General features: G+C 63.4%; 1 protein-coding gene across 1 annotated transcript in view; it reads left to right on the top strand.

Annotated features, from left to right (window-relative positions):
* Positions 1-8,015, top strand: part of LOC105825597 (filamin-interacting protein FAM101A) — a 22,627-nt gene extending 14,612 nt beyond the window's left edge. The window contains exons 2-3 of the mRNA XM_012663434.1: positions 5,358-5,467; positions 6,615-8,015. Coding sequence (XP_012518888.1) covers positions 5,358-5,467; positions 6,615-6,924 — 420 coding nt within the window. The 3' untranslated portion in view covers positions 6,925-8,015. The remainder of the gene's footprint in view (positions 1-5,357; positions 5,468-6,614) is intronic.
* The last annotated feature ends 1,641 nt before the right edge of the window (positions 8,016-9,656 follow it).

Below are 9,656 nucleotides of genomic sequence, written 5' to 3'. Positions count from 1 at the left end.
ATGACCTCCCTGTCGGTAGGTGGCACTTGCTAGGCGGAGCGAGCTGCAGTGCTGTTTTTGGGTCCTGTAGCCAGCTCTTGTTCCTCTGGAGAGGCCGTCTTGTGCCTCGGGTGGTGGGTGGGGCCCTGGGACTTCCAGGTGTGTCCTTATTCTTCACCTCAATAGGGGCAGGTCCCGGAGTGAGTGTGGGTGGGGCTGGGTTGGGTAAGCCTGCCCTCAAGCTCCACAAATGCTATTAGCAGGGGTCAAAGGTCTACTCTTTGCTTCTGTGCAAACCTGCCTGGGAGGGGCTGAAATGGCTCCACTCAGCTGAAAGTCTGGGCTTGGGGGGTGGGGCTGTCCGCGACCCGCACTCTGGAGCAGGTCTCGTTCCCCTTGCCTCTCCCCCACTCCGTGGCCTCTCCCAGGCCTCTGCCAGCAAGCAGGGCCTCAGGCCTATGGATCTCCCCTGGCTGTGATGTGGGCCGGGAGGTTCCCTACCCAGTATTGCAGCCTGAGCTGGGTGCACAGCCTTCTCCTGGGAGGAGGGTTGCCGGTCAGGCACGCTGATCTGCCCCTGAAGGCGCACACTCCTCAGTAGGCTCTTTCACAGATCTCCCTTCTGTGCCCCGGGGCAGTGCGATCCTGACCTGGGTGTATGGGGTCTGGTCTGCAGGCCTGTCCCCTGGACCCTGGAGATCAATCTCTGACCCTGCCAGGGGGAGGGGTGCTGGTCTTGAATCCTGTACAGGGCGCCCAAGCTGGATCGATTTCACTCCACCTCGGGATTTGCCCCACTCTCCTGGAGTCCCCAGGCAAGTAGCACCTGGGAGGGCTGGCGGGTAGGGACCTCGCAGTCTGAGTGCCCCTCAGTCTGCTGTAGGGCCCCAAAAGGAAAGGTCCCGTTCCTTGGAGATGCCTCCGTGTGATGGCTAAATTGTCTCTCCGGGCACCCACGGGTAGGGAGGGGGCAGGAGAGAATGGAGCACTATGGCATCTGCCGCTAGGCTCGGGTCTGCGCCCGGGGAGGTGCCCCGAGGGGGCTGGGAGCCCGGTGCCGAGTCCGCAAGAGGCCACTGCTCACTGGCGGCAGCCGCCTCTGGGCTGGTGTCGGCAGGTCTCTCCAGCCACTCAGGAGCCACCCGCAGTCCGAGATGCAAGGGAGTGGGAGGTTAACCACGCCACCTACCCTTGTCGCTGGTCTCCAAGCCTCTCGGGACCTCTCTCCTTCCAGTTCTCCTCCGCGACATCTTCCCGTGGAGTCTCCTGTAGTCTCAGGCACCCTTCCTTCCGACCCTCACCCGATCTATGTTTCTCTGCGCGCTTATTTTTTTTCCTCTTTCTTCTAAAGTCTGTCTGTTTTGCAGACACTCTGCCTGGCGGCTTTTCTCGTCTGCCATCTCGGCTCCTCCCGCATCATTTCTGTAAACGCCGAGTCGCGGAGCTTGTGGCCGGGGGCTCGGTGGTGACTTAGCCGTGAGCCGTGGAGGATGTGTGTGTCTCATTCTTACCACTGCTGTTTTTTTTAAGTTTGTGTCCTGAAATGAGGCCTGCTTGCTTCTGGAAGATAGGAGAGTGTTGTCTAAGGTTCGAGGATGTGAATCACACCTCTGTCCAGGGAGGACCCCCCGCCCCGCCGGGACCCTCATGGAAAGGCGGGTTCCTGACACGCGCCGGCTGCAGACAGCCCCGCCTGCGAGCTGGCGCCTCCCGCCCTGGCCCACTCGGCCTCGCTGAAGCCTGTGAGGTGGGTGCTGCTGTCGCCCCCTCAGAGACGAGGAGGCCGTGGCCCAGAGAGGGGAGGCCTTTATCCCAGGCCCCACGGTTTTTGTCTCTTGCAGCTGCCGGAACACATCTCCAAACTCAGTGGCTTAGAACAACACGGATTTATCATCTTACAGTTCTGGAGGTCAGAAGTCCTAAAATGAAAGCGTTGGCAGGGCTGCTTCCTTCTGGAAGCTCAGAGAGTCTGTTCCTTGCCTTCTCCAGCTTCTAGAGGGTCTGTGTTCCTTGGCCTGCGGCCCCTTCCTGCTCTTCCAAGCCGCAGCGCGGCAGCCTCAGTCTCTCTCGGACTCTGACCTCCTGCCTCCCTCCTAAAAGGGCCCTGTGCATACTCGGGGCCACCTGGTGATCTGGGGTCACCTCCCAGCAGAGTCCTTAATCACATCTGCCGAGTCCCCTTTGCCACGGACAGTCCCGGGGATCAGGACATGGACATTTTGGGGTCGCCATCCAGCCTGCCACACCTGGGGAGGGAGGAGCAGCTGCTGCTTTCTGGGGCCACGTGCTCTGTGTGGATGCCGGGGGACATGGGGACGCCTTGAGGACAGCTGCCGGGGGCTTTTGGGAACTTCTTCCAAGCCTCGTATCCTTTCTCTCTGTGGTCCTCAGCCCTTGTTCTGAGGACGCTGACAGGTGGGAATGGGCTGCTGGTGACCTTGTCCACAGGCTGTTGCCACACTTGCAGACAGGTGTGCCCAGCCTCAGGGCTCCCGGGGTTGGGGGCTGCTTTGCGGGTGCGGGGTCCGTGAGACGCCGGGTCTGGGCTTACAGAGGTGACCATGTCTCCAGCCTTAAGGAGCTCCTGGTCTGGGGGTGACAGACACACACAGGGTCGCAGCAGTGGGGCTCCAGGGTCCCCACGGAGGATGCCAAGGAGACAGGGAGCCGGTGCCTGAGCGGGTCTCACCCAGCCGTGTGAGGAGGAGCTAGAAGGATGTCCTGGAAGGACGGGATGGGGAACAGCACGAGCCACGGCACAGAGGCAGCTTGGGTCGCGTGCAGGGACGTGAGAGACAGGTGGGAAGTGCCTTGACCTTGCGGGGGGTGGCGCAGCCTGGGGCAGGAGTGAGGCCGTGGGGGGTGCGGGTGAGGGCGCGGGAGCCCGGCTGCCTCGTCTAGCGGTTCCAGCCACGGGCCAGTCCCTCAGCCACCCCCGGCCCCAGGGTCAGCGTCTATGAAGGGGAGGTGCTGCCACCTGCCCCGGGCGGGGTGAGGCTGGTGTGAGGGGTGCCCGGTGCTCTCTCTGGATGTGACGCGTAGCTTTTGGCCTTTCTGTGTTGTCTTCCTGGAGCTGCAATGGCAAAGCACCACAACCTGGGCGGTTTAAAACAGTAGAAACTGATCCTGGCACAGCGGGGGCGGCCGGCGTCGGCAGGGCCCGCTCCCTCCGAAGGTGCGGGGGCCCCTCCCCGCCTGCCGGGGCTGCAGCTCATCCTGCGGGTGCGTCCCCCTCACGGCAGCGCACGCGGCAGAACTTTCCCTGCCAGGGCGGAGCCGTGGCTGCACGTGGCGGGTGCGAGGGGAGTGGGATTTTCCATCTTGCCTGATTTTCATTGCTGTAAATGGAATGGCCCAGGCGGCTGGTGGCTCCTGTCTTAGCCTTCGAACACGGTCCCGGGGCACGGTGCAGGCACCCAGGCCGAGGTGGGTGTCCTGGGTGCTGTTTGGGGCTGTGTGGCCCCAGCGCCTGAGGGGCGGGGTCCCAGGACACATTAAAGTGGGGGTCCCGTGACCTGCGTGGCCGTTAGCCCCTGTGCCCTTCAGCTGGCGTCTCTAGAAGCCCTCCTCGATCACCTGGTGGCCGGACCCCGTCTCCAGCTCTGTCGCCCCACAGCTGGGCACACTCCAGAGGGAGGGGGCCTGGCGGCAAGCTCGGGCTGGAGCTGGGACCTTCTGCCATCAGAGCCCAGAGCCCAGGCCGGCACACAGTCGGTGCTCAGTACAGGAGCTGCGCGCGGGACCCTCAGCACAGGCACCTGTGGCTGTAGTGGGGGCCGGAGGGGTGGCCTTGCGGGGACACCTGCTCCCCTAGCCGGGCTGCTCGGGCGAGGGGACGCCTAGGGACAAACACCCCCCAGTCTCGAGGGCGTGAACCAGCAGGGGCCCCTTTCTGGCTGCCACTGCGTGTTTTCATCGTGGGCTGGCCGTGACATCCTGTGTTCTGCCCTTTGGGGGCAGCGAGGGTCTGCGACTGGTGGACGAGCCACATCTCGAGTGTTGGCCCAGAGCAAGAGGGGCGTCTGAAGGGTCCGCCGTGGGTGGTGGCATCCTCGGCTCAGAGGTGACGAGTGTCACAGGTAGACAAGCTGTGTGTCCCCCGCTCACAGCGGGCCGGCCGTGTGGTCCCCCACGCGTGTGGGAGGCAGAGAGCTGGGCCTGGCTGACAGCGGGTTGGCGCGAGGACCCCCAGCTCGAGTCCCGGCTCGCACCCGGCATCAGGCCGTGTCTAACGGGGAGAAGGGGGTGACTTGCAGGGTGGGGGCCCCAGAGGACAGCGAGAGCCACCTTAAAAGGCTTTAGAGGAAGAACCGCCTGGCCCTGTCCCGGGTGAGGTCTCTGCGGGGCCATCCCTGGGCTTGGGGTTGCTGAAGGGCTCTCGAATGATGGGGGTGGTCCTGGGTTTGGGGGGCAGGGCCTGGATGGAGAGCACTTCGGAGGGAAGGGTGGGAGGGGGCCCCGGCAGCCCCTGGTCTATATTTTCAGGATCAGTTTGGGGTGGGAATGGCAGAGCGGGGAGGTGGGCGTCCTTAGGCCACGCCCTGTGCATGGAACTGGGGAGGGGACCCTGGTGGTCTTTGTTTCTATCGGGAATAGAAATTTGGGGATGGACTTTCAGACAGACCAGAGAAAGAACTTCCCAGCATGGAGCTGGAGGATGGATTTGGGAAGGTGCTTTGTGTCTACCTGAAGGGGCTTTTTCTGAGGGGCCATGGATGGCATCTTCTCTCTAGTATTCTCCTCTCCTGCCTTCCCAAGAATCTTCTGGGTGCAAGTGACAGGAGGGTGGCTCAAATTAAGTCACAACTTGATCTAGGCACTTGAATAATGTTGGCAAGACTTGACCTTTCACCACCTTTGACCCCTGCTCCCCTCGGTGTTGCTTCATTTCCAGATGGGGTGTCCACCCCCCACATTCTTTGCCACTGGTGGGAGGGGGCTTTCTCTGAGCTCGAGCAGAAAACCCGAGTTACACACTTGTGTCTGATCTGGTCCTGGTCCTGGGGATGGTGCTGTTCCCAGAGGGGGGAGATGGTGGGCAGGTGAGACTCGGGGCCCACGGCGCCCCCCCCGAGGATGCGTGCCATTCCGACTGGCTGCCTGCACCGCTGGCAGCACATCACAGGCACGAGTGGAGCAGGGTGTGTCTACCCCCGTGCAGGCTGCCCCAGCCTTGGGCGGTGTCAGGAAGGGATTTCAGCCCCTCAGCGTGCTGCCCCCGGGGGCTTCCCGAGACGGAGCCCAGGGCCTTGGCGTGGCCTGGGGTGTGTCTGAGAGGCCATCTCCATGTCCCCTTGTTGGGATCTTGGGGGCAGGTGGCAGCGTAGTGTAGTAGCCAAAGGGCTGCCTGACCCCCGTGTCTGTGGCTCTCCCCCCAGCCTCCTTCCCTCCTCCCAACGCCCCCGGCACCCGAGATGCGCGCCCGGCTGCTGCCAGTGTTCTTTGGGGAGAGCATCAAGGTGGACCCAGAGCCCTCGCATGAGATCCGGTGAGTGGGCGCGGCCGTGTCTTACCCGGAGCTAAAACTGATCTTATTGGAGAGACTCTGACCCCAGGGACTGATGCATCCACCCCCCGACAGCCTGGCTGATTTTTAAGTCTAATTTCCCAGGTGGTTTGGAAAGTGAGAAATGTAAGTGCCCCTCTCCCTTCTCCTGTTGCCGGGTGGCTGGGTGTCTGTAACCAACAGGCTTCCGCTCAGTGTTTTGGGAACACTGAGTTGCTGTGTCCTTTGTGACTTAGGCCCCATATGCCACCGACAAGTCACCGCACTGTAAGCATGTTGGTGCCCTGCATGCGTAGGACAGCTTCGGTGACCCCACCTGGAACCTCCCTCCTCCGTGTGTGGATTTGGCTCCCGCAGGTGGGGTCTGGCCCCGACATCCCTGGGGCTTTCTGGATGACTCTGTGTCGAGTGCGACAGCCACACACGTGAGACCTGCTGTTCCCACCAGCTCTGCAGGTGGTCCCAGGTTTATTTTTTATTTTTTTCCAAAAACATTTCATTTTTAGTTTTTAAAACTCAGAGCCTCAGAGCCCCGGCACTGGTGGACGAGGGTGCCTCGGCTCCTGGACCGCTGATCCCGTCACAGATGTTGATGGGTCGTCTGTGGGGACTGAGGCAGGTGCGTCTCCCCTCCTGGACCCCCCAGTTTGGGGGCCCTGCAAGTGGAACTGGGCGATACCACTAGGTCACTCGTCTAAGGGACTTTTTGATTTAATCTCAGACTTACCAAAAAGTTGCCAGAAGAGTACAAGCATCGCTGTGTGCCCCAGAGACAGGTTTGCCAGCTGTTTACACTCTGCCCGGTTTGAGAGGAGACTGGCGCCATCCTGCCCCTGAGCCCCCAGATATTTCAGTGCGTTTCCTAAGAACAGCGACACCCCCTCCCAGGACAGCAGCACCGTCTCCTCCACACGCTGTAAGCAGATCTCAGCCCTTGGCCCGATGACATGTTTCTCTCTGATCCGGATCTGGCCAGGGTCACAGGGTGCACCTAGCTGTCTCTTTCGTCCCCTTGACGCTGGAGCAGCTCATCTGTCTTCGACCTTCTTGACCTTGCAGGGGCGCGTCCTCGGTGCAGGTGGGCGACCGGCCTGTGCTCACCCTCTGTCCTCCTCCCTTCTCTCCCCAGCTGCAACTCTGAGGTCAAGTACGCCTCCGAGAAGCACTTCCGGGACAAGGTCTTCTACGTGCCCGTGCCCACCGTCACGGCCTACAGCGAGACGATCGTGGCGGCGCCCAACTGCACGTGGCGCAGCTACCGCAGCCAGCTGACCCTGGAGCCGCGCCCGCGCGCCCTGCGCTTCCGCAGCACCACCATCATCTTCCCCAAGCACGCCCGGAGCACCTTCCGGACCACCCTGCACTGCAGCCTGGGCCGGCCCCGCCGCTGGTTCGCCTCCAGCGTGCAGCTGCAGCCGTGCGAGGACCCCGGGCCCTAACGGGGCTGGGGCCGGCCCTGGGCGGGAGGGGAGGCCGCAGCGTGGACGGAGGGTGAGCTGTGTGAGCCTGGTTCCCGCGGGGAGGACCCAAGGATGCGGCTGTTGGAGCAGCGCTCACACCTCGAGGCCTGCTGCAGCCACTCGTGTCCAGGCCGTGGGTGAGGGGAGAGGCGCCCTCCAGGCACCCCGGTCGTGGTGAGCAGCGTTTCCGAACGGGCCTTTCGAATGTGTGCAGCTTGTGCCGAGAGGCCAAGGCGGACGCCAGGGCTGGTGGCGCTGGGGGCAGAGGGACGTGGCCGGTGAAGTACCTTGAGCCGGAGCTGTGCCAGTGTCCTTGGCATCTGGAGCCTCACCCCAGGGTGGCCCCAGCTGACGTTGTCCACACGCTGCTTTCAGGACGTCAACGCCAACCCAGGAGAGGCCATGAAGCTCTCAGAAATGTTGCTGCCACCTGTGTCGGACCACTCTGGACATGAAGGGGTCCGAGGTCAGCTGCTGGCTTGGACGCCGTGGAGGCCGTCTGTGCAAGACAGTGACAACGTGTCACTCCCCCGCACTGCAGGGTCACCCCTGCCCGACGTGTGGGAGGAAAACCAGCCAGCTGCCACGCCAGGACATGCGGGGGCTGGGGCGCCCGGCGATGCCCCTCTGAGCCCTCCTCCCTCTCAGACCCGAGTGCCCCCAGCAGTGGGCAGCGGCTCCTGCCACCCCCGAGGGGTAGGGAAGGCCCTGGCTCCCTCCGGGGGACTCAGCTCACATCCCAAAGGGGCCGAATGGCTGATTTATTTTTGTATATCTACACAGTGCGTTTTCTCTCCAGGGATGCTTTCTGATTAACAAATAACTTAATAAAATGTGCAAACCGGAAGGGACTGCTACTTGGTCTCTGAGACCCTCAATCCCACAGGGGCTGAGGGCTGGACGTGTTCCCAGGCTCGTCACACTCTGGCCACCTGCTGTGCTTCCCGCTGGCATTACTTCCTGGGAGACCCTGCCTCCCCGCTGCTCGGAGCAGACAGGGGGGACTTAAGCCTCAGCCCCACCCAAGAGCTAGTGTTAATAAATGCAGAGGGCCGGGCCAGGGACGTGGATCTGGGGCGTGGCTCCTTGGAGGGGCTCAGCGCCTGCATTTTTGGTGCGTGCTGTGCCTTGAGCTGAACGACCCATGCCCGCCAGTCCCTGGAGCACAGCCCGGCAGCCACTGCAGAGCAGGGGGCCGTATGCGCCTTAGGGCTGGCTTCCCTCCCTGTCCCCACTGGAAGGGCCTCGGGCTCCAGAGCCTGAGTGCATGAAGGGACACACTGGAGCCTGGGACAATGTCCCCAGTGAGTTGGAAAATCAGACTGGAATTTGCCCTGGGGCTCTGGAGTTGGGACGGGTCGTCCGAGGGGAGGGGAGCAGGGCCTGGTGAGGTCCAGACCCCAGCCTGGCCGGGGTTAACCTAGCCACAGTGCTGGAGCTGTACTGGCTAACTCAGGGCACTGCTCTCTGCCAGGGACCGTGTGGCTTCACTCATGCCATCCCTGCCCACCGAGATGGGTGCTACTGCATCTCCTACGGAGGAGAAAGGCACAGAGAGGTTAAGTATCTTGCCCCAAATCACACAGCCAGCAGGAGGGAGAGCCAGGCTCGGAGCCCAAGATCCCTGATGCCCCTGACCGCTGGGCTGCCTGCCTCGATGGGGAACGAGCCCGAGCAGGGCTGGGGCGGCGAACGCAGGAGAGGCGGCGTCAAGGACAGGTTTACCTTCTCGGAAGGGCGAACCTTGAGGCCTCTGCTGTTCAGTGTGGTCGAGCAGGACAGCAACACGACTTCGGGGCGCTGAGCCCTCCGCCCCTGCTTCAGCGATGGGATTCCGGGCACAGGCCCACGCTGGTGGTGGCACGCTTTGTGTCCTCCTCCGTCCACGCGAGTTCCCCTCCACAAGCCTGGCTTCCAGTCACGGCCTCGCTCTCTCACCACCGCCGAGGAAAGACGGGTTGGGCTTCCTGACACGTGCAACGGCGGCACCAGGGAGTCCGGCGGACACGCACGAGCCCGGGCCGGGACTGCCAGATGTGCACGGTGTCCGCGGCGCTCCTGCCGGTCCTGCTCTTCTCCCCTCCCTCTTACGCAGGGGAGACCCCCAACACCTCTTACCCGCCTAGCCCCATCTCGGCATCTGCTTCCCGGCCCCCGAGCGCCTGCAGCAGCTGGCTCTGCCCTGCACACGGCGTTTGCCTTTCCCGGTGGAGCCGGAGCCGGAGCCGGAGCCCAGCCTGCCCGCGCCGCAGGGGCCCCGCCAGGGACGAGGAGGGGGCAGTGGCTGGAGACCGGCCTGAAAGGCCCCAGGTGCACCCTGGTTTGCCTCTGAGGCAGCTCCCCTGTCCTACGGGAACCCGGGGGACCTGGGGACAGGCAGAAAGAGGCGCCAGTCTCGTGCGGACCCTGTCCTAGCGCTGGGGGATTCCACCCCCCAAACAGAGACCGGCTGCCCGGCCCCCGGCCCCCGGGCGCTCTTGCTGAAGGTCTTTCCGCCTCCACCCCGCCCACGCCCACCAGCTGCACAAGATCCCCACGTGCCAGGCAAGACCTCAGTGATGCCCCCCCAGGGGCAACCGTCACCTGGGACGGGCTCCGTCAGAAGATGCCACCTCACTTCTTCCGGCGCCTGCGACGTGGGCCTCGGGTCTCTACTTCCCAGGCCTGAGAGCCGACGCGGCGGTGCCCCCCGCAAACTGGCGCCCCACCGC

Source organism: Propithecus coquereli, unplaced genomic scaffold, assembly GCF_000956105.1.
Source record: "Propithecus coquereli isolate 6110/MARCELLA unplaced genomic scaffold, Pcoq_1.0 Scaffold81, whole genome shotgun sequence".
Taxonomy (NCBI): Eukaryota; Metazoa; Chordata; class Mammalia; order Primates; family Indriidae; genus Propithecus; species Propithecus coquereli.
This window is presented reverse-complemented; position numbering and strand designations above follow the sequence as displayed.